We start from the raw sequence: 23,843 nt of genomic DNA on the forward strand, positions 1-23,843 counted from the left end.
AACCCCGCGCAAATCACCGAGCCAGAGGCTGTCGGCTGCAAGAAAAAAAAGAAAAAAGGCCCTGTTTCAGAGCAGATGGGGTCTGACCTCGTTGCACAAGCCAGGTCACAAATCTCTACGCCACCCACTCCTGTAACAAACCCCAACCTACGGTGTCGAGCTATGAGTCCTCAAATCGTGGTTTAACAGACTTCAAGGCGCAGAAATCCTCCCAGCAAATGACCCATGCCCCACTCCTGCAGAACGGTGAAAAACCCTCAGGGCCTCTCCATGTGCCCTGGAGGAATATTCTTTCAGTCTGACCTCAAATATGGCGATCAGCTAAAAACCCTAAGCGTGGGCCAAGACTCATCAGCCAGACCCCAGAAAGAATTGTTGGTAGTAACTCAGATCCTAACCTCACCATCTAACATCCCTATCACACGGCCATTGGCATATACCACTAAATGGTCAGGATCAATTAATTGCCAAAATTACAGGTCTACCCATCAATAAACACCCTCATAAACTTATCAAGCTTAAGTTTTGAGCCAGATAGTTTTTGCCGCCCCACTGCTCCCCTTGGAAGACTGTTCCAGAACTTCACTCCTCTAATCGTATAGAAAACCATTGTCCAATTTCAATCCTAAACTTTCCTGATGGCAGTTTTTATATCCATTTGTTCTGGGTGCCATTGTGGTCTCACACATGATGCACAGCACTTGTGGAACTCCTTGCGCTGCAGAAGGGTGAAGGCTAGGACTATAACAGGGTTTAAAAGAGAACTGGATAAACTCATGAAGTTAAGTCCATTAAGGCTATACCAGGATGGGTAGAATGGTGCCCTAGCCTCTGTTTGTCAGAGGGTGGTGATAAATAGGCAGGAGAGAGAATCACTTGATCATACCAGTTAAGTTCACATCCCTCTGGGCACATGGCAATTGGCCAATGTCGGTAGACAGGATACTGGGGCTGGATGGACCTTAAGTCTGACCCAGTACGGCCATTCCTTATGTTCTTAACGTTCTTACATATGTACTTGAACTTAAATAATTCCTCTCCCTCCGGTATTTAATCCTCTGAATTATTTATACGAGAGAAATCGATATTTTGAATGAATGCTTTGACTAGCCCTGTCATGGTATAATTCCCCACTCTGAACCTTAGCGTCCAAAAGAGGAGGTACCAGCATGAACTTCCCTCTAAAGCTCAGTTACCAGCTTAGTACTGTCAACGTGCTTGCACCTAACCTCAGGAATTCCAGTGGCCTGGTACACCGGTGGTCCCCCTAAACCTTGCCCGGGGACGCCCAAGACCCAGACCCTCTGGATCTTGAGACACAACCAACAAAGTGCGAACGGAAAGTAAACCTTTCTCCACCGTTTTCTCTCCCAGACTTCCCCTCCCTGATTACCAACTGGAAGATCACTGTGATCAAACACTCTTTGTGAATACAGAAACGAGGGGAAAAATTCAGACTCCCGCCTCCTCTCTCTCCCCCCCTACCCAGACTCGCCTGAGAAGAGGTAATCAACACAGAGAGAAAATTAACCCTGTCTCTCCCCCTTTCCTCCTTTCTCCCCACCAATTCCCTGGTGGATCCAGATCCATGACCCGAGTCCCCTGGGGGTCTCACCAGAATAAAAAACAATCAGTTCTTAAACCAAAAAAGCTTTTAAATTGAAGAGAGCAAAAACCAGTAAAAATTTATTCCTTGTAAAATTTAATGAAGGATTAGGTAACAGGGTTTTTTCAGCTATAGACACTGGGAATACCATCAGCCTAAGTGATACAAGTACAAATTAAATAATCCTTTGCAGCAAAATACAAATTTGAAAACTCCTTCCGCCAATGCCCTTGTGCAATAAGAAAACAACATAATGTGAAGTTAGGTTTTATGTTGTTTTCATCTACCTAGTATTCTATTTAATCTATAAGAGCCTGTATCAGAGAGATGGAGAGAACACCTGGTTGCACGCTGGTCAATCTCAGACCCAGAGAGAACAACCACCAAAGTCTAACAGCGCGCACAAAAACTCTCCACAAGATTTGAAAGCATCCTGTCCCTGATGGTCCTCTGGTCAGTGACAGCCAGCATTACTGAACTTGTTAACCTTTACAGTCAAAAGAGATATAAAGTACTTCTATCTGTTTTATGAAAGCCATCTCTATTGTAATTAGCTGTCATGCAGCTGTTACAGGAGGCACTACGGACAGCTGCAATCCACAGGGCCCTGGGCTGGAACCCAGAGTAGAGGGCGGGCCTGGGTTCCCCCCAAACCTCCCAACTGCTGATCAGATACAGGAGGGGTTGACCCGGACTGTGGGTTCCACCAGAGGGGAAGATCACTAAGGTGTGCAAATCTGCCAATAAGTGCAGGACCCACCAAGGTAGAGGAGGAACTTTATCACAATGGGTATCGTCATAGGATAATCGAAATTGTAGTCAACATTTTTATTATAATACACTTTACTCTTGTTGTCAGATACTAATAATTAATACTTATTGATAACTACTTAGCATGAAATAGAGGCTCTCAAAGAATATCTTTAGTCACCAGTTTTGCCCCTCTTGTTAAATCTGTCTTGCATTTTGCACTTAAACAGAGGATGAATCCCTACTTTAAGCTATTTGGGGTAGAGACTGTCTCTCATTACGTTTGTGTTTAACACTTAGCACGATGAATTCTCCGTTTCAAAGGGGTCTCTAAGCACTAATGTAATACAGATATAATAAATACTACTACTGTGTTGTGTGGATGAAGAATAAGGTGTCTGCTCTGCAAAAGTTCATTTACTTTTGGATTATAGAATTAGTTTGTGAGAATTTACAAGTAAATAAGTTAAAGCTAATATTAACTCAAACTTTAAATGGGGTCTTAAAAATAAATAAATAAAATTAGCATTGTAATGCTTGTTTTTGGTCCCAAATTTCAGGAATGGAATAACTGCAATATTTCAAACTTCCCACATAGTTAAAATTCATTAAAATCACATGCCTAGGTTATATTTGAAGAAATTAAGTTGTAATACTGATTGTGTGTATTTTTTATAAATATAGACTATAGCGGTCAGTAGTTGAGGTCACTCTTAACTAGGGCTTTTATGACATCAGAATTAACTCAACCAATTGTTAACCTTCCTCTGTGGCTAATTTCCCTTGTTTCAATTCTGTTGATTATAATGTGTCAGTAGCAGGAGACACTGGACTTGTTTGAAGAGTTCTCATTAGTAGGTTACTGTAATCCCAATTGTGTTGGCTCTTCAAAAGTTCCTAGGCCACAGATTTGCTTGGCAATCAGTTCTTGAAAGGTTCCATATAGCTCTGCTGACTTTGCTCCAGAGCCAGTCCAGCAGTACTACAAGCAGGGAGGCATAGGGGAAGCTTAGTAAAGAGCACAGTAAGGGCCTGTAGTGAGGCCGAGTGACCTCCTTCCAAGCCGGAAGGCAAGGGACCATTACGCTCCCCTGGGAGGGCGGAGCCTAGATCGCCCCACCACCCTCTTCAGAAGTAATAGGGTGTGGCCAGACGTATAACAGGCCGGCCCTGCAGCACAGTTGCAGAAGAGCCTGTGGAGGGGAAGGACGCTGTGCCGCATCCCCGAGAGGAACCCTCACTGAGCAGTGCCCAATTCACAGACTCCAACGAGGACTGGCCTGGAGTGCCGCCTGCCATCTACCCCAGGTAGCCGTAGAGTCCTGGAGGCTAGAGGTACCGAATACCGGAGTGGCAGGAAGCGGCCATGGGGCAGCCCCAAAGCAGCTGGCTCCAGAGCCAGGGGTGGCCCAGTTGGCGTGTTGCAGCTGGATCCCCGCTGATGCAGGGGCAGCCAATTCTGCCTCTGCCAGGGCCCTGGGCTGGGACACTGTGGAGTGGGGTGGCCTGTGTCCCCCTGCCACCTCACCCCGGGGTGGCTGACCCCCTACACTGTGAAAGGAGGCTCTAGCTCTGAAGAGGAGCTTCCCTTAGCACTCACCTGTAGACTAGTTTGCCTGAGCCCTGCCCAGACCAAAGCCAGCCCTGAAAGACTGTTTGCTTGATGGCACCCTGAGCCTACTCAGGTCCAGCTCACCTGTGACTGTTTTGCTTGCTGGCTGCTTGAGCCCCGCCCAGGCCAAAGTCAGCTGTGAGACTGTTGCTTTCTGGTAGCCTGTGCCTCTCCAAGCCCAGGACCCAGTTCCCCTGAAAGACTGTTTGTTTGCTGGCTGAACCCAGCCCTGAGACTGTTTTGCTTGTGGGCTGCCTGAGCCTCCTCAGGCCCAGGCCCGGCTCACCTAGAGACTGTATCGGTTTGCTGGCTGCCTGAGCTCCGCCCAGGCCAAAACCAGCCCTGAGAGACTGTTTTGGTTTGCTGGCTGCCTGAGCTCCACCTCGGCCACAGCCAGCCTGAATAGACTCTATTTAAGGACTGACTGCCTGAGTCACTCAAACCCAGGCAAAAGCCTGACAGGGACTATTAATCATGCAGCTCTATTGCGGGCTCTTGCCTGTCTTGCAGACTCTGGTCCTGGCCCGATAGGACTAGCCTGAGTGGCCTCCCTCCAAGCGGGAGACCATTACACGACCGTTAAAAACAGTGATGATGGGACCCAGGGTATTGGGGTCCTTCCATCCAACCTAGCTCTCCCCTTCATGCAGCGCCAGACTCCCTAACAAGGCCCTTTCCCCAAAGAGCTACAGTTCCTCCTGGCCTACGCAGATCTCTGCTATTACTCTTACCCACATCATCTCATTCAACTCTCCTCTTTCTAATTGTATTTAGATCTTAAATTGCTCTAATAAAAGTATAGTGTATGTATACGTGAATATTACTTTGCGCTTAAAATCTTTTCTGTGAAAGTTTTAACCCAGAAATCCAAGATGTCATTCCTTTGTATAGCCTAGCCACCTCCTTTTCCATCATTATGCAATGTAGATAATTTGATCTGTAGCCCTAAGGATTAATCTGCTGGTCTGTATAAATTTGTCTTTCTTATACATTTGAGTATTTGATGTAATAGGCTTATAGATTTATATTAAAAATAAGTTTGGCTGTAATGCAAGAGACCTACAGGCCAAAACCCTGTATGTTAAGCTAAGGCAAAGTTAGCACATTTTGGGACCCTTAATCAGAAAAGTAATAATAGACAAAACACCCATGCAGATGTCTAGAGACCTTTTGCCTAAACCAATGAATAATGGAAGATGGCAAATGGAATTTTTCGAAGTGGTATGACAAATGTAACAAGTATACCACAAATGCGTACTTAGCTGTCATCCATACGCACATACATACTAGCCTATGGGGTAAGTGTACCCTAACATTTCTGTGGGGGAAAGATGAAATTTGGGCATAAGAGGAAGGATTTCCGACCAATGCCCTATAAAAAGGCGAGGCAGCTCGTCATTAGGGAGGCAATCTACCTACCTATCTACTCCTGTCTACTCTTCATTGCCTCCACCTTTAGCAACGTATCGATGCTACACGTCTACGATGGCTATTAATAGGCCGTACTTTATTTCTTTCAAACTGTAAGCTTAAGGTAACTAGGCTAAACCTATGTTTTATTTAGTTTAACGCTTACAGAGTTAAGTTAAAGAGTAAGAAACTTTAACAGCTCTGCATTTAGCTTCCTCTGCCAGAGGTGTGAAAACAGTACTGCCACAGGCGTGGTCTCATATCTTCCAACACCAGGCTATTAAAACAGAGTGTGAGTATTAACCACGTTTGCAGCTTATAATATTGTATTATCATGTGTATCTCTTGAATAACAGTAATACAAGTGTAACTCTGTAATTCTAATGGTTTTACCATTTGCTTACTATTTCATTGATTTTAATAAAAAGGTCTTTATGGCTATATCTGTTTTAGTGTAAGCTTCCTGTCAGACCCCCGAAGGTCCTTTTATAAACTCTGTGATTCAGGACAAACTGTTGTCTTCTAATCAAACAAGTTGGCGAGCCTAAACCATTATGAATTAATATCCATAATAATCATTAATATTATTATTAATATTAATGAAGTGGATAAATTAAATCAACATTATTAACACATCTCAAATCAGGCTACAGATCATATAGAAGGTTTTTAAAGTCTTTCATTAACTTTTATGAATCTCACTTTTGGAGATATATGTACATCTTCTAATTCTAAAGTATTCTGAGACATGCTCTTTTCCTCCAGATAATTGTGGTAGAGGAAGATAGTTACTTATAAAGAAAGGGAGTATGTTTTTGCCTCTGTCTTCGCACTAGACACTTTTTTTTAGTGGTGTCATCCTAATATTTTAAGTTTGATTTTACTTAAACTTCTGTTTTCTCTTGCAGCAGTGATAGCATCTTTTTATCCTAAGTGACTATTACTGGTTTACTTTAAGAACCAGACTGGGATTATCTATGAAAATGTTCCCCCCTCTCTCTAGCTGTAGGAAGAGCAAACTGCTGAGTTGGGAGTTTTTTCCAATTTTTTCTTTCTGTCTCCCTGATTCTTTTTTCTGTTTATTATAGTAGTTTGGAAGCACTGCATTAATCAGTGACACAAATTCTGCAGCGGTTACAGCCTCATTGTTTAGAGCAGGGGTGGCCAACCTGCAGCTCTTCAGAGGTTAATATGTGGTTCCTTACCTAGGCACTGATTCTGGTGCTGGAGCTATAGATGCTGACTTTCCAATGTGCTGGTGGGTGCTCACTGCTCAAACCCCTGCTCTGCCCGAAGCCCTGCCCCCACTCAACCCCTTCCCCCAAGGCCCCTGCCCTTCCCTTGAGCCTACCATGTCTTCACTCCTCCCCCCATCTGCCACCGGGAAGGGGATGCTCCCCCATAGCCTCCTGCACATGTGAAACAGCTGATTGCAGTGCGTGGGGGGAGGGGGGAGTAGGTGCTGCTTGGGGGCTGCTGGCAGGCGGGAGGCGCCAGGGAGCGGATGCGGGGCTGCTGACATATTACTGTGGCTCTTTAGCAATGTACATTGGTAAATTCTGGCACCTTCTCAGGCCTGGTCTACATTACGCTTTTAAACCGAATTTAGCAGCGTTAAACCGATTTAACCTTGCACCCGTCCACACAACAAGGCCTTTTATATTCGAGATAAAGGGCTCTTTAAACCGATTTCTGTACTCCTCCCCGACGAGAGGAGTGCGCTGAAATCGGTATTGCCATGTCGGATTAGGTTAGTGTGGGCCGCAAATCGAGCGGTATTGGCCTCCGGGTGGTATCCCACAGTGCACCATTTGGACCGCTCTGGAAAGCAATCTGAACTCGGATGCACTGGCCAGGTAGACAGGAAAAGCCCCGCATGAACTTTTGAATTTCATTTCCTGTTTGCCCAGTGGAGCTCTGATCAGCACGGGTGGCGATGCAGTCCCAAATCCAAAAAGAGCTCCAGCATGGACGTATACGGGATCTGATACTGGATCTGACGCATGTATGAGACAAATCTGTTCTATCAGAGCTCCGTTACAGAAGACGAAATGACAAAGCATTTGAAAAAATCTCCAGGCTATGATAGACAGAGGCCACAGCACAGTGCTGTGTGACAAGTGTAACGGAAAGCCAAAGAATCAAATGGATGCTCATGGAGGGAGGGAGGGGTACTGAGGACTCCAGCTATCCCACAGTCCCGCAGTCTCCGAAAAGCATTTGCATTCTTGGCTGAGCTCCCAATGCCTGAAGGGTCAAAACACATTGTCCGGGGTGGTTCAGGGTATCTCGTCAATTTACTCCATCCCCCTTCCCCCCCCCGTGAAAGAAAAGGGAAAAAATCGTTTCTGACTTTTTCATATGTCACCTATGTCTACTGCATGCTGCTGGTAGACGCGGGTGCGTGGCTGAACAGCAGCATCCTCTCCCTTCCCTCCCCGGTGGCAGATGGTACAGTAAACAATGACTGACAAAGTGCTTGATCCTCCTACAGTGGTACAAATGCTGCATAGCCAGTCCTCATGAGTGAAGTGCTCCTGGCTGGCCTCAGGTGAGGTCGGCCAGGGGGTGCCTGGGTAAAAAGGAATGACTCCCGGTCATTCCCGGCAGATGGTACAGAACGGCTGGTAACCGTCCTCATCATAGCAACTGGAGGCTGAGCTCCATCAGCCCCCCCCCTTTCATGTCTAAAGAAAAGATTCTGTACTGCCTGGACTATCATAGCAGCGGGAGCTGGCTCCTCTCCCCACCACCGTTTAATGTCCTGCCTGGACTATCATAGCAGCTGGAGGCTGCCTCCCCCTCATTTTATCTCACTAGTCTTAGGTCTCCCCCTCCCAGGGGAACTCCCACCCACTATCCCCACCTTGCCTCAGTGTATGGCTACTGCCAGTCATCATCTAGCTCCCATGCCCTGGGGCAGACTGCAGTATCAGCCTACGCCTCACTGGCAAGGTTGGGTTTGAACCTGCTGCCTTTGCATACCCCTGAACTGCCCTCTGTAACCCCCAGTACCTCTTGGCCTTGTGCTAGGCCGCAGCCTGGGGCTTTCCAGTCTGGAGCTCCCCAGCTCCTCTGCCTTTCCCCAGCCCTGCTCCACTCAAGTACCCTGTCTCTAGCTCCCTGCAGCCAGGCCCTGCCCCCAGGGAGACTGCCTGGGCCTCTGGATCACTGCCTCTTATAGGGCCAGCTGGGCCTCATTGGGGTGTGGCCCAGCTGCAGCCACTTCCCAGTCAGCCCAGCTTAGCAGCTCCCAGCCACAACCTTCCCTCAGGGCTGTTTTCAGCCCATCAAGGCAGGAGCAGGGGACCAGTCCGCTATAGGGAGCGCTCAATGTCCTCGGGTGACAAAAGGCAAAACAGGCTCCATGGTTGCCATGCTATGGCATCTGCCAGGGCAATCCAGGGAAAAAGGGCGCAAAATGATTGTCTGCTGTTGCTTTCACGGAGGAAGGATTGAGTGATGACATTTACCCAGAATCACCCGCAACACTGTTTTTGCATTGGGATCTCAACCCAGAATTCCAATGGGCGGGGGAGACTGCAGGAACTATGGGATAGCTACCCACAGTGCAACGCTCCAGAAATCGACGCTAACCTCGGTACATGGACGCACACCACCAAATTAATGTGCTTAGTATGGCTGCATGCACTCGACTTTATACAATCTGTTTTACAAAACCGGTTTATGTAAAATCGGAATAATCCTGTAGTGTAGACATACCCTCAAGCTCAGGTTGGCCACCCCTCGTTTAGAGAGCCACACCAAGTTTCATTTTATTAATGTATGTTGCTTATGTGTCTACCTTTCTCACTATTTATGGCATTTTATAGGTGAAACAATTAGCATCTTTTGATGCAGGTGGCGTGATGATCAGAAATGTCAAGTAACATAACAGTGATCCCAGATTACTTCCGACCTTTACATATCCTGCAGAACAAAATTTTTGAGACTGTAAAGGTCTAGGCTTAAGTGGGGTTACAGCTTCTATTTATGAAGAACCAAGGGCATTTATTCTGTAGTTTGAGACATGGGCATTATTACAGAGCTTGGTTGTTGAATCCCCTTTGTCTACTGATGGGTTAATTCTATTACCAGAAGATGGTGACAGATGAAGAAAATAAGAAATTAAGGCTGCATCTATGCTAATAAATTTTGTGGCTGTAATTCACCATTGGTGGTAACATAAACTAGATTCTAGGCTACAGGAGGCTGGTAAAGCCTAAGTCTCAGAATCGGGCCCTACTAGGATTCACAAACCCCCTGTTTAGCTGCTACCAAACCCTGTAGGCATCTAAAGTCATTTGATGCCTACATTTTTGCAATAAAAGTTCCCTAGTCACCTATGTTTCTGCCTGTGTGCATGCGCACTGTAACCCCACTGCAGGCCCAGAGCAGTGCACAAACTGGGGGAAGATAGGTGTTCCTTCTCCTAACTTGCTTTTGGGTCCTGATCAGGTAAGCGTATTCAGAGCTTGCCTAACATATGGGGCCTCTGTAGATGAGCTTACACAAAACAGCCTGAGGGGTATAAGAAGGACTTTCCTCATAATTTTTAGCTCAGTGGTTAGGGTTCTCACCTGTGATGTGGGAGACCCCTAGTTCCATTTCCCCTTCAACTGAGGCAGAGAGGGCATTTAAACAGGGATTTTCTACTTTTCAGGTGAGTGCCTTAACCACTGGGCTATGGGATGTTCTGATGTGGTCTCCCTTAGGCCAGGTCTACACTACGCGGTAAAATCGATTTTAGATACACAATTTCAGCTACGAGAATAGCATAGCTGAAGTCGAATATCTAAAATCGATTTACTCACCCGTCTTCACCGCGCGGGATCGATGTCCGCGGCTCGCCATGTCGATTCCGGAACTCCGTTGGGTTTGGTGGAGTTCTGGAATCGATATAAGCGCGCTCAGGGATCGATATATCCTGTCTAGATCAGACGCTATATATCGATCCGCGAGCAATCGATTTTAACGCGCCAATATGGCGCGTAGTCTAGACGTGGCCTTGATCTCTCCTGTTGAAGCTGAATGAGGATAAATAATGAATGAATCATTGGGCCAAAGAGCGAGCGAGAGAGAGCAAACATCAGAATGATGCTGTAGCCTAGTTAGAGCACTCACCTGGGAGTAGAAAGCCATGATCCAGTCCCCTGCTTCAATAACTTTTAAACATTATTTATCCGTGTTGGAATATCTTCAGCAGAAGAGGTTGATGGAACCTCTTTCCTGCCCCCATCAGAATATCCCATAGCCCACCTGAAAGGTGGCAGGTCCCTGTTTAAATGCCTTCTCCCACTCACGTGGAGGAGGGACTGGGGGTCTCCCACATCCTAGGTGAGAACTCTTGTCAATGGGCTAAATATTATGAGGGAGCTCCCCACGCCTCGGCTTCTCCCAAAAACTGCATAGGCTCCTATTGCCAGGAGCGAGTTTGCAGCTGAGAATCCCAGGCAGAGTGAGGTGCCTCCCCTGCAGCCTCAGCACGGGGGGTGCTGAGACCCCAGCTAGTGGGGGGACACCCAGGCAGGGTAGGTCGGCTGCCAACCAGATTTGCCTGGTCCCAGACGTGCTGCTGGAAAGTGATTACACAGCAGGGAGGGAGCTACCAGGGACAGGGCTCGGGGGGCTGTGACCCCAGGCCCAGCCAGCGAGAGGGAGCAGGTCCCACTCCCTGCCCCAGCAGCTGAATCCCAGACCGAGCTGCAGAGAGATCCTTGCTTGGACAAGCTGAGGGAACTTGCTGGTCACAGCGCTTCAAGCCTGGACTCAGGCACCTATCTTTGTGAGAGGAGCAGGGCTTAGCACACTCTCCTCACCTTGGACTCTCCCATTGGCTAGCTTAGGAGGGGACCTGACTGGTGTGCTGCATTTTGTGATCCCATTTTGACACACCGTTCATTGTACAGGAAGCCTGAACATCTTACCTGGTCTTTGTGAATTGCAATGATATTCTAAGCACCTAAAAGTTAGGTTTGGCAGTGCTCAACTTCATTGTGAATCTAATCCTTAGTCTTTGCACCTGAGTTCCCCATCTGTAAAATTGGGATATTAGCACTTTCTTACCTCATGGGGGTGTTGTGAAGATAAATACGTTGGAGATTGTGAGGTGCTCATATACTATGGTAACGAGTGCCATATAAGTAGCTGAGAAGCTTGCTGGGTTTTTTTTATTTTTTAAATCCTGTTTTCTTATAGAGCTCAGTCCATTTCACATCTCCTCCAGCATCTCTGTGACCTGAGAGTTTTTCAGTAAGGCTTGTAGGGTGAGAAGTGATGGTTTACATAATGGATAGAGAAATAATAATGGGGCGAGAACGTCAGAAGTATATGGGTTTTTTTTAGAATTTTCTTTCACATTAGCTGCTGCTGTTTGAAGTAGCTTTGCTTACAAAAGTATGCATTACCCTCTCTATATTATTCATATATTTTATAATTTTTTTAATGTTTTTGAAATAATGATATTAAAATCTTCAACTGTGAAGGATGGCTTTTGTTTTGTATTATTTTTATTCTTAGATTAAGTGCATTGACCACAGACTATTTAGCATATTGAACAAAAAAACTAGGGTTTCCTCAGTAGATCTCTTCCTGCACGACCTCCATCACTCACTTTTATTCCATATTTCAAGTTTAAAATGGTTTAGAATGAGAGAGAACAGCTATACAAAGGGGATAAGTCCAAAAAGCTTTCCTCAGTTAAGCAAAAAGTGTGTTTTCTGAAGAGGCCTATGTAAGAGATACAGGTTTCTTTATTAATTAAGAAAGAAGCATCAAGTTTATACTTTGACTTCCACATGTATTTGTTCTTGTAAGTTTTGTTCAATGTGTGTGGTACAGTGTTGTGAATAAATGATTTAATTGCTGAAGTATTAAAACATTATTCCTTTCTCATTGCATTGTGTATTCCTGTCAGAACATTTTCATGATGTAATAGCTTGAAATAAAAGATAGCAATAAAACAAAAGCCCTACAAATGAAATTTATCATACCATTGTTCTTGGTTTTATTAAGGGGTTGTAGGGAGCACACACTTATCACCATCATCTTCTTTGTGTCTTTAGCCAAATAAACAAAGAACAAAGCAACTTTTTTTCCTCTTTAGGTAATGCGTAATGCTATGCTAATTTTCCCCCTCTGTAGTAAAGAGCTAGCACGTAGAGATGCACCATCCCTGAAATGCTTAGGGAACCCAGCCTTAAATTTTGTGGTAAATATGACAGAGTAGATGCCTTCTTGATAGCTTATGGTTAACTTAAAACTTTTGTATCTTTCACTGTAAAGGTAGTGGTAAGCAGAAGTAAAAAGCACTGACATTTAAAAGTTGACTCTTCATTAGCACAGTTAATAATTTATTTGTAGTTAAAAGTAATCTCTAGTATAAAGGACACATCATAGAATTTGTAGCATAAATATTGTGTAAATACAAAGAAAGAAATGGATTAATGTGTAGAAAACAATTGAAAATAAAAATATATAGGGCATACATGAAGATGAACTTGTGCCTGCACGTCTGGCAAGTGGATTATTGTGGCATCTTTCTGGCTGCACGTGCTTAGAAAAGGAAGTCATTAATGCTTCTTTTGTACCAGGAAAATATTCAAACTTCCTGCACGCTTTTTTAATGAGGTTTTTTGAAGCTATGTAATTCAAATTACTGAATTTCCTTTTGACCTTTTGATAGATGATGATGTACCTGCAGATATGGTTGCAGAAGAATCGGGTCCTGGTGCACAAAATAGTCCATACCAACTTCGTAGAAAAACTCTTCTACCTAAAAGAACAGCTTGCCCTACAAAGAGCAGTATGGAGGTAATATTTTTTTTATAAAGTATATTTTGTTTTCAGGAATAGGTGGCTAACATGAACACTTTTGCAAGTGCTATAATGTCTTAACTAATTCTTATTTATGTGGTTAAAGGGTGCCTCCACTTCAGCTACCGAGAACTTTGGTCATCGAGCTAAACGTGCTAGAGTATCTGGAAAATGCCAGGATTTATCAGGTAATATTTTTTGGGAAAGGGGAAGATTGGAGAAAAAACGTTTTGACTACAGCAGGGGTTCTCAAATTTCATTGCACTGTGACCCCCTTTGGACAACAAAAATTACTACACTATCCTAGGAGTAGGGGGCCAAAGCCTGAGCCCCATTGCTGCAGGCGGGGGTGTCTGAAGGCGAAGCCCAAGGACTTCAGCCCCAGGCAGGGGGCCTGTAACCTGAGCCCTGCCACCCAGCGTTGAAGCCCTTGGGCTTCGGCCATGGGCGGTGGGGCTTGGGCTTTGGCCCCAGGCACTACCAAGTCTAACAGCAGCCCTAGTGACCCCAATAAAACAGGGTCACAACCCACTTTGGGGTCCCAACTCATATTTTGAGAACCACTGGACTACAGTGTACAGTGTTGCAAAAGAGTTGTGCTCTCCCCCCCTCCCCCCCCGATAGATAAGTAGAAGAAAATGAAGTGAGAGGAAAAAACAAGTTTCTAATTGTTTGAACTTAAATTTTGGAAGCTTATAGGTGTTCAGATCTGACTTTTAAAGGTATAAAGACTCGCTGATTAAAACCTTGCTGCCTGAGAACAGGTGCCTGTGGCGAGAGCTAGGCTTTACTGGTGGTGCTACCTAGTGGTTAGGTCATTGGGTCCCAGTTCTTCTCAATTACTGGCATCCCTCGCCAGGCATCACTCCAACGCTGTGGTGGTTTATCTTCTTCTAGATAGCAACTTGGCCTTCTGGCCATATCACTGTCTTTCCCCCTTCCGAACTAAAAAATACAATAACTCCACGACAGAGAGGATCTTCAGCTCACCTCCAGACCTCTATGGATTGGTACACCCTTAACTTGAGACTTACAATGTCTCTAACCTCTCCTTTCCTCAAGTTTATGCCCCCTCCCCAAAAAGGGCAGTTGTTAGGGTAGCCTGGACCTCCATCTCCACCAGGCTCCAACCAAGGTCCTATGGGAGGCAGTGATAGCAAACACCCTGGAGTGCTTCGGGGCTGCCTTCCTGTGCCACATCTTAATACTTGCTTCCCCACAGGCCTTAAAATTCTTCACTTAAAATCCAACAGAAAATAACAAAAACAATGGAATTTTCAGCACACCTGGCCTCAGCTGGTAGCCACCTTCTTTACAGCGTAGCCTCAGCTTCAAACTGGCCTAAGTTCCTGCATTTCATTCCCACTTCTTGATGCCATTGTACTCTCTGTCTGCCTAGGGTTTCAGGCAGGTCGCAGTCCTTGATCGGCCTCCATCTCCAGTCAGGTTTCCCTCAGCCAAAGAAAGAAGTTTCTAGCTACCTATCTCCTGGGTCTTTTCTCTGGCCTCTTCTTTGAAGGCTGGGGTAGCTGCCATTGTAGACCTGTTCATTGCGGCCAGGACCTCGGCTGTACCCTTATTCAGGAGCCCCCAATATAAGTCTCTGCTCCTTTACTGTCATGCCCTGTTTCCCAAACCCCTGAGATGCCTAGCTCCCTTTTAAGCTCCTCCTCCACCTGGAGCAGGCTCTGCAGGTACAGCAGAACCGAATCACCTGCGCCCAGAACTCCTCCTTAACCCCTTCTGTCTTAGGGTTGAGTTTATACACCGCATCACAATGACAAAGATATCTCTCCATACTCCTCACTCAATTGATGTTAAATGGTGGCTCTCCTGGTGCGGAACAGGGTCAAGGATTTTTGAAAGAAACAGAATTTTGACAAAGACAGGAGAAGAATCAACTGCCAAGTGGAATTTCTTACTTGCAGCTGGAGCCATATTCTTCCACACACCCACCATGGCCTCTCTCCCCATCTTTCACGGCTTCTCCAGATACTGGGTTCTGGAACATTTTTCTCTTTTAGTGAATCTTTCCTGCACTTCAGTGTGACCATATGCCCTGCTTTTCATGCTGTTGTATCCACCCATCATGTCACAGCTCTTTGTGGTGCTCATTTTGCATTAAGAATTTGAAGGCTGTCGTTTCTCCTTTGTGGGCAGTGCCTCAAAACAGAAGAACACATCAATGCTTGTGTATCTCTCTTACCCCATCCATTTCCACACTTCCATGCATGTAGTCTGTCATCTGTGTTCCTCTTCATTCTTTCTCAGTATCTTCCCTTTCCTATTACTCTTACCACCATCTTCTTACCTACTTGCTATCTCTCATTAAATTCCCCTTCTTCTGTTTTATCAGCAAGATCTGACCATTTTATCTCTGATTCCTTCCACTTCTTATCAAAACTTGGTTCTTTTTCACTGACTCAGCATCTGTTGCCTTTGTCCCCTATGGTTCTCTTTATTCTCACTCTCCAAATCTGAAGGTCATGGAGTAGGCACTAGGCTGCTCCTTCACCCATTCTGTAACTTATAGCTCCCCCTTTTTTTGCTGGAAGGCCACTCTGTTTGGTTTGTCTCTCTGAGTTAGTTTTATCTGCCGACCCCTAGTTCTGACATTGATGAGTAGCTTTATTATTATTATTATTATTATTAATGATAAATTTTTCCACCTCCATCTTCTACCCTTGAGGTTGTTTAGAATAACTTCCACAACTACCAGTGTGGTTCTACTTATGCAGTTTCTTTTGTTAACTTTGATATCTAACTTTGTACCAATTCCTCTACTCTCTTTTGACTTGGTTTTTGTGTCTGTCTCTGTATGTCACTGTCTCTCACCAACTCCTAGTTATTCTTCAACCTTGTTTGCTCTTCCGCACAGCTTTTGTGATATTCATTACACCAACCTTTCTGACCTCTGTACTGCTCTTAGCTCCTTGTTCCATGCTGTAAGCTTTACTTCTGGTTATATTTTTTCAGCTGATTTCCTCTGTTGTACTCTACACCATATCTATCCCTTTAATCCCCAAGCTTGATTCTGTATCCCATTTTTTTACCACTGCTGTCACAGTGCTTGCATCTTTGGAAAAAGAATTGAGATTATGTAGATAGCTCCAGCATGGAATTGCTTCACAGATGCTCGCTGTAAGAATGGCAAACCATGGTTTATGGGCCCCTAGACTGTTTCATAGCAGTATTCTTAGTAGACAGGTACATGCCAACTACAGATCAGATTGTCCAAACTATGACTAAAAAGGCCTGTCCCTGAACCCACTCAATTTGCTAGCCAAGATGCTCTCATTTTCTTCCTTGTTCAATTTTTTGTTCCATATTCTAATTTTGTAATAGGGGTGTGTGTCTTTGTGTGTGTTTTTAACAGAGTAAAAATAATGGAAGATATTAGTGATGGGGAGTAAGGTATTTCTGGGATTCCATTGTGGGAGACAGTGTGGTATCACTGAGGACCAGTTATCATAGGGAACCAAGAGATGGAGTGAGATCTCAGGACCACTGGTGCAGATGGTGGTGGTGTGGGTAAAGGCATGGGGGTGAACACCATAGGGGACCTTGAGAATGTATCTCAGAAGATAGTCACTGTCCTACATGGATTTTCCAGATAGAGACACAGTGAAAATATAGCACTGATTATAGTGTCTTCAAAATTAATGGCAACCACATACAGTATCTGAAAAAAACACATAGCCTAGGAACTGGTTCTTAATTTTAACATCTATCCCAGACTTGTTACTCATGTGTAAAACGAGTTTATAATTTCAAAATTTTAACATCTATCTCTGTACAGTATCTAATTGTGTGTCAATCTTATTTTGACAATTTGAGTTAGTTTTCTAATCTCTGAAACCCTCTCATTTAGTTGTCTTTATCTGGACAACACTATTTCCACTCTGTGAAAGAAAGTATATTATTAACATATGAAAACCTTGATGAAAAGTAATGTTCATATTAACATTCCAAATGAATGTCCTAATTGCTTTACTAAAATAAAAATTCAATGTTTATGAAACACCTACATAAAATAATTCAGTTTACAAAATGACAGTCTTGTATAGTGCTTGTTTGAAATACTCACATGGCATTTAATTTCAAAATAAAAATAGAAAGATTTCCTTTCACTATATTATAAATATTTACTTACTTAACCTGGAACAATCTGTAAGAAAATACACACCACTTCTACCATGATCCGTTGCTCTCTTCTGTCACCTGCTCCTCCTTGTCACCTTAAATCCGCTGCTTAAGTCATCTGACTTCCACTTCTCTCCTTGCTTGTCATGTCACCTTTTTCATCTTCCACTTTAGCTGTAAACGTTTGTACCTCTCCCGTGATGTACCCATTTTAACTGCTTTTGGAACATTAGATGACTGCCTTTAATCTTGTGCTTCCTCAGCCAACTTTCCGTGCTCAAAAGGCTCTGGAGCTGCTGTAGATGCTAAAATATGCTACAGAGTACTGTATCATATAGTATTGGTTACTACTGTTCCATTAGTTGAATGTATATGTACTCAGATGAATATGCAGACTCAAAAAATAATTTACACAGTAACTTGCCTTTCGTCCTCTTCCAAAACTGTGTTTTCAGGCTCCTATATTTGTTGACTTTTTTACAGTATAGTGTAAAAGCAGCAGAGAATCCTGTGGCACCTTATAGACTAACAGACGTTTTGGAGCGTGAGCTTTCGTGGGTGAATACCCACTGCATCTGACGAAGTGGGTATTCACCCACGAAAGCTCACGCTCCAAAACGTCTGTTAGTCTGTAAGGTGCACAGGATTCTCTGCTGCTTTTACAGATCCAGACTAACACATCTACCCCTCTGATACCTTATAGTATAGTGATGGGTTTAGAAAATATGTTTGTCATAGCTACATCTAACCCTCTCTTCCCAATTAATTTTAATAATTTCCACTTGGGTATATACTGATCTCTTGCTTTCCTCAGTTGTGTAGTCTCCAGCTTTCCCCTACAAAAAGGCTTCTATACAAGACATAGTGCTGCACATCAGGATTGAGAGACCATTACACTTTTGAGCTATATGTATGAGGGCTGTAAATCCTTTGTCCCTCATTTTTGGTCATTCTAATTCCTGTTCTCAATCAACTGTTAAACTAACAATAAATATGAATCAACTCTGTACACATAATACACAGGGGAGGGAGAGAGAGAGCTTTAAAACACAAAGCTTCATGTCTGCTGTGATCCAGTCAATTAGTCATATTAAGAAACATTTAAGAAAATGTTTACTTTTTAAATATTACAAATTTTACCATTTACTGTGTTAAATAAAGAGAAGAAGGAGAATGAAGGTGTGGGGATAGCAGAGTTATTTTCTTCTTCTCCAGTCTCCCATATTTTTTTTCCCTCTCCCCCCATCCACTAGTCTACTGTCCCTTATGGTTATACCAATTACTTGAAAAGCTGTCAATTTTATTTTTTTTATTATGTATAAAATACATACATTCTTTCCTTTGTAAATGAAAGTAAGGGTGTGTCAGCAGTGGGCAGGGTGGGACAGAAGAAGATAGTGAAGAGTTAGTGAACTGGTAGAGAGGTATGAGAGTAGAGAATAGTATGCGTGTTGCTCAATCTCCCCTCCCCCCATTGACAGACTGACTGTGACCATTCTCTCTCATAGTTGCCATGTCTATGTGGCTCTATGTGACATTTTATATAAATTATTTAATGAGCTGATTTACCTATGTTCAAAAAATAGCATATGACTATAAACTTTTTTATATGGTCCATACACCCTTCCCTAAACAGCGGTGAGGGTAGGACATGGAATTGCACAAAAACTTGGCAGCTGGGTTGGAGGGTATCTAAGGGTTCAGTGGTAGCAGTGAAAAGTGCTTGTGTGTGATTGGGATTGCTAAACTAAATAGGTGGTTGCTAGGGTGTGTGGGACGCTTGGATCGGTGGGTCCTGGAGAGTGTCTGGAGGTAGTTGGGAAACTGGGTGGTATTTTGGTATCTGGGGTTGTTGGATTGTTGGGGGGTAGGTTCATGAGTACTGTTTGAGTGGGTGGATGGATAGGGCCTGGCCCTGGGATGCTCTTAGGGTAGGTAGGGTGCTGGTATGTTTGGGAGTGCTCAGGTAGGTGGGTGGATGTTATCTGGTGATGAGAGTGGGGTCTCTTTGGGGTGCAGGCTCTGAGTTCTCTTTGGGGTTCTGGCTGGTGGTTTAGGCTTTGGCAGGGAACCGGGGTCTCTCTGGGAGTATGAGATCTGTCTGGGATGCTGGGAGTCTGGGGTCTGGTTCAGGGGCAGAGTGAACTGAGAGCTAGTATTGAGCCCCCCTTATCTTCTGTGTTCTCCAGTCACCTACCTGCTGCCGCCACCTCTCTGCCTGTATTGCTGCTGCGCCTTTTCCACTTGAATCCTGCTGGAGCAGCAACGAAAAGGCAGACAGACGTGTGGCCTGTTTGCCTGAATCCAGTTTCCACAGCTGCCTGTAGTGGCCTCTGGTGGAATTGTAGATCCTGCCTGCAGCTCAGCCAAATATGTGACATTTAGGTTGAGTTGTGGGAGTGCAGACTGGGCTCCCTAATACATGAGTGTCACAAGATGTGTGACAGTTGGTAACCTTGCTCATTGTCAGTCTCCATAGTGAGGCCTTTCCAGTCTCCATAGCAACTGAAGACAGACTGTATCTTTGGCTCTGAAAATGGGTTTAGGACTGGCTCTCAGGAAGAATTTCCCAAATGTCTCTGCCTCCAGATCTGGACAGATGGCAGATTTCAGGTCTTCCTTTTTAGCAGCTTTTCACAGGATTTCAAAAAGAGTGTTAACTAAATATCTGTTTCTTCATTGACTTCTAGGTTTTTCTTAAAACTTTCAGTTGGTTTTCTGAGAAGGTCAGTAACTTCCCTCCTCACATCCAAAATGTCAGACAGATGGCTTGGGTAAGCAGCTTCCCCTGCTCTTAGTTGGTAGGTTCCTGGAGGCAAAGGTGAAGCTCCCGGCCAGCACATTGGCATTATCCACAGTGAGGTGTTTGATGAAGCTGTAAGGAAACTCAGGTCTTGGCTGTATATAGGCAAAGGTCCATGTTACTATGATTGAGCAGGCTGCAGGGAAGCTCTCTTATCTGAGACCAGGTCAAGAAGGAGTAGCATGGATTCAAGGATTAGGTTTCATTTGTTTGCATGTCCCCTGAAAAGGCTGCCTGCCTACCCTCAAGCATGGGAGTTCCATTTCCACAGTTTACACACCCAGCCAAGAAAGCTTCAGTGGAGCTCCCTGACTCCGTAGTATCAAAGAGGGAAGAAATCCCTACTCCCAGCCACCACATAGGTGAGGTTCATGCTGAGGTGGTGGAGAGGTCTGCAGTGGTGACCCTACACCATGGAAGCTTTTATACTTTTTGGTAGCTAAGGTACTTCAGCGCATCTGGCAGCCCCATAGATATTGGTTAGTCATCTGTCTTCAGTTGCTCTAGTTCACTTGTTCTCTGTGGTTGGTTCACACTCAGCTAAGAGTAAGTAATAGAAAGCAGGGAGTTGCACAATTCAAATCCCCTTCCATGAGGGATGATCCTCTTTCCTCTCTCCACCTCCATGAGTCCCACAGGAGGCTACTCTTTTTTTGGGAGACATGTTGGGAACACACATCTCCAGCCTCTGTCCATATAGTCACCCTGGTAATGCTCCCATTCTCTTACAGGGGTTCCCCCTTCACTCAGGAATTTGATCCAGGGCACAACAAAAGAAGATGTTGCTCACAGTGAGCTCTTAAAGGGGCAGCAAATTTTTTAGTCATCCCCTAAAATAGGCTATCCTGTTGGCCTCAAAACTTCTGTTGAAGTCTTAAAAATCTGTGGAAATATTCTCCCCTCAAAAGATCCTCTAAAGTTAAGGGAAATTTCTGAATCTGCTGTTTGGAACAAGATCTCTCAGACTTTCAGGTAGGTTTTCTAGAATTAAGCACAAAAGGAGAACTCTACAGGCTCCTGTGTTTATAGAAAAACAAGCAAGCAATGGGAGGAAAAAATAACATTCTTGCTAATTTGAAGATCTGTAATTACTCCTCAACTGCTTTGTGGGGACATGATTAAGGAGGAGTGAGAATTCCCCAACAGACAAATGAAATTTTATATGCACCCAAAATACGACAAAGACTTCATCACCCTGCCTAAGGTTGCACCTGCTTACTAGTCCTTAATAAAGGACATTGAGGAAATATAGTCAAACAGATTCTGAATGGAAATACTGAAATCTATCATTATGGCATTATCCTCCCAAGACTGCATATCTTTAATAGATGGCCAAGAGGTTTCTCTTGACACTTTGATCAGGAAGAATTATTGAAGATACAACAGGAAACTTTGAATACTCCCCTTCTTTGGGCTTCTGTACATAGGAAGGTTATACTGGTGCAAGATTCAAATATAAGCTAAGATGTGATTTATACCACTGTTTATACTGGTATAATCTCCTTTGTGAACACTCTTACTGCAGTATGAGAAGGCCTCTTTATTTGATTTAGCTTATTTATTGGGAAGGCATTTAAATAAAATCCCCAAAAGCCATTTGTATGGTAGAATAAGTATGTCCACAGAGGGGTTTATCTGTTTAATTATACTGTAACTAGAAGAAGTTTCCTGTGTAGGTAAGCCTTTTGACCCATAACTTCCACATGGGTATTCATAAAGACTCTAAACATTCTTCCCCTTTCAAAGAAAGAGATATGTCTACTCTTGTCCTGATGAGTTCATCAGGACCGTTTCACAGTCAGTGCTACGCAGGATGTAGTAGCCAGTGCCATCTGCCTTCAGCTTTAAGTGAATGAGTGGAAGAGCCAGTTTTGTAGTCCTCACAAAATACCAGCATCTATGGGTTCTGGTTGGCATTCCAGAATAAAGTATTTCAGAATATAGTATTTCTGATTTGTCAAGCATTTGAACATCTTTCCCAGTTATTGAATTATTGACTCTGCTCCCAAGCTTGTAGTCTCCTGCGCAGATACTCTGCACAATTTCTGCTGCACAACCAGCCTGTAATTGCAGCAAATTGATATATAAAGATCTTGGTCTAGAGCCGGGACTTCCATCTCTTGAGAAGTTGCTCTTAAGGATTTAGCAGCAGCTACCTGATCTTGGGTTCAGAGAGACTGGCCATAAGTACAGATACCAGCTTTTATGTAAATGGAGCACATCTGGATTCATGTGACTCATGGGATGTGGCCCAAAGAGGAGGCATCATGGAGGATTATATCCTTTTTTGGAGACCCAATCAACTTCCCGATCATTGCATTTTAAGTAGAATGCCCACCGAGGAACCTACTTGAGTCCAGGTCTAGTTGGAAAACCAAAAGTTCTTTGAGTGATGGTCCCTGTGTGGATTACAATCATAGGTACACATGCACCAGAGTCGGAATTGTTCACAGTAGTGTCTGTTGACCTGCACATGCATCGTGCGTTGACCATGTGGCATATCCAAGGTTTTAAAAAGCCATGCAGGTCAACCCCTCTCCAGTTCCCTCTTACCGCCATATGGCCAGAGTCTGAACCCCCATCCCTCTGTGCTCTTAGCTTGCATTGAGTACTATATTTCTCCTGTTATTGCTGTGTATAGTTCTTTGTAGTATAGTTGTCCATCCTTGTTTTTCTCCCATCTATTAGTTTGTTAGTAATTCGTTAGCTAGATTAGGAATAGGAATCAAAGACTTTCCCCTTGGTGGGACTCTTCCCTGGCTAGGGGACTATGCCCAAGCAAGCCAGGTTTAAGTACTGTGCTTCTTGCCGTCACTAGTTCTCTGTCACTGCATGCAGCAACAATGTGCCACTACTTCTTGCCCCAAACCCGAGAGGCTCATGAGCTTTGCCTCCATAAGTTCCTGATGGATGCGAGAATGCACCCTTGTGCGCCACAGGATCTGCACCGGTGTCCAGCCCCACTCCTGGTCCATCCCACTTGGCACTGGTGACACCACCGAATCCACCCAAGCAGCATTGTGTGCATACGAAGCACACACAGGGACAAGGGTGGCTCGCCAGTGGGGGCCGCCCCCAAGCACGTTTGCTCTCTAAGCTGTGCCAGTTTGGGTGAGAAGTTGCACACCGACTATGTGAAGAAGTCTCAGAGCATAAGTCCAGCAGCGTTGACCTTGGCTCCAGCAACGTTGACCTTGGCTCCAGTGACTGTTCCGCAGTCTTTGCCTCTGCCATCATCCATTATGCCAAGTCTGTCTGGTCTCTCCTGCTTGGTTCTGTGCATGTTAGGATGCCTGTCCCCCTTGACTCCCGCGGCTGAACTGATGTTGCCATTAGCTGGCTCCCTGCCGGTTACTGTTAGTCCTCCATTCCCGCTTGAGGAACCTCTCCTATTGATGGACTGTCTTCCATTGGCTCCTGTAGATGTGCAGACTCACCCCTGCAGCGCCTCCTGCTGGTCTGTTCAGAAATTAGCTCATTCCAGCTCTGGAGCGCCCTCTGTAGGCCGGCGATCCACCTGTCCTCTGGCCCCCCGTGTCCCTCCCTGGACCCAGTGCCCTTTTATCTGGGCTGCTGCTCCTTGGCAGTAGCCCCTCAGTCTTAGGTCTCCCCCTCCCAGGGGAACTCCCACCCACTATCCCCACCTTGCCTCAGTGTATGGCTACTGCCAGTCATCATCTAGCTCCCATGCCCTGGGGCAGACT

General features: G+C 44.7%; 1 protein-coding gene across 11 annotated transcripts in view; it reads left to right on the plus strand.

Annotated features, from left to right (window-relative positions):
* Positions 1-23,843, plus strand: part of FBXO11 (F-box protein 11) — a 183,798-nt gene that overhangs the window by 71,490 nt on the left and 88,465 nt on the right. For all 11 annotated transcript variants that reach the window (XM_032772050.2, XM_032772049.2, XM_032772046.2 and 8 more), the window contains 2 exons: positions 13,063-13,190; positions 13,300-13,381. In XM_032772050.2, the coding sequence (XP_032627941.1) occupies positions 13,083-13,190; positions 13,300-13,381 (190 nt within the window). In that variant the 5' untranslated portion in view covers positions 13,063-13,082. The remainder of the gene's footprint in view (positions 1-13,062; positions 13,191-13,299; positions 13,382-23,843) is intronic.

The sequence above is a fragment of the Chelonoidis abingdonii genome, chromosome 3, assembly GCF_003597395.2.
Source record: "Chelonoidis abingdonii isolate Lonesome George chromosome 3, CheloAbing_2.0, whole genome shotgun sequence".
Lineage (NCBI taxonomy): Eukaryota > Metazoa > Chordata > Testudines > Testudinidae > Chelonoidis > Chelonoidis abingdonii.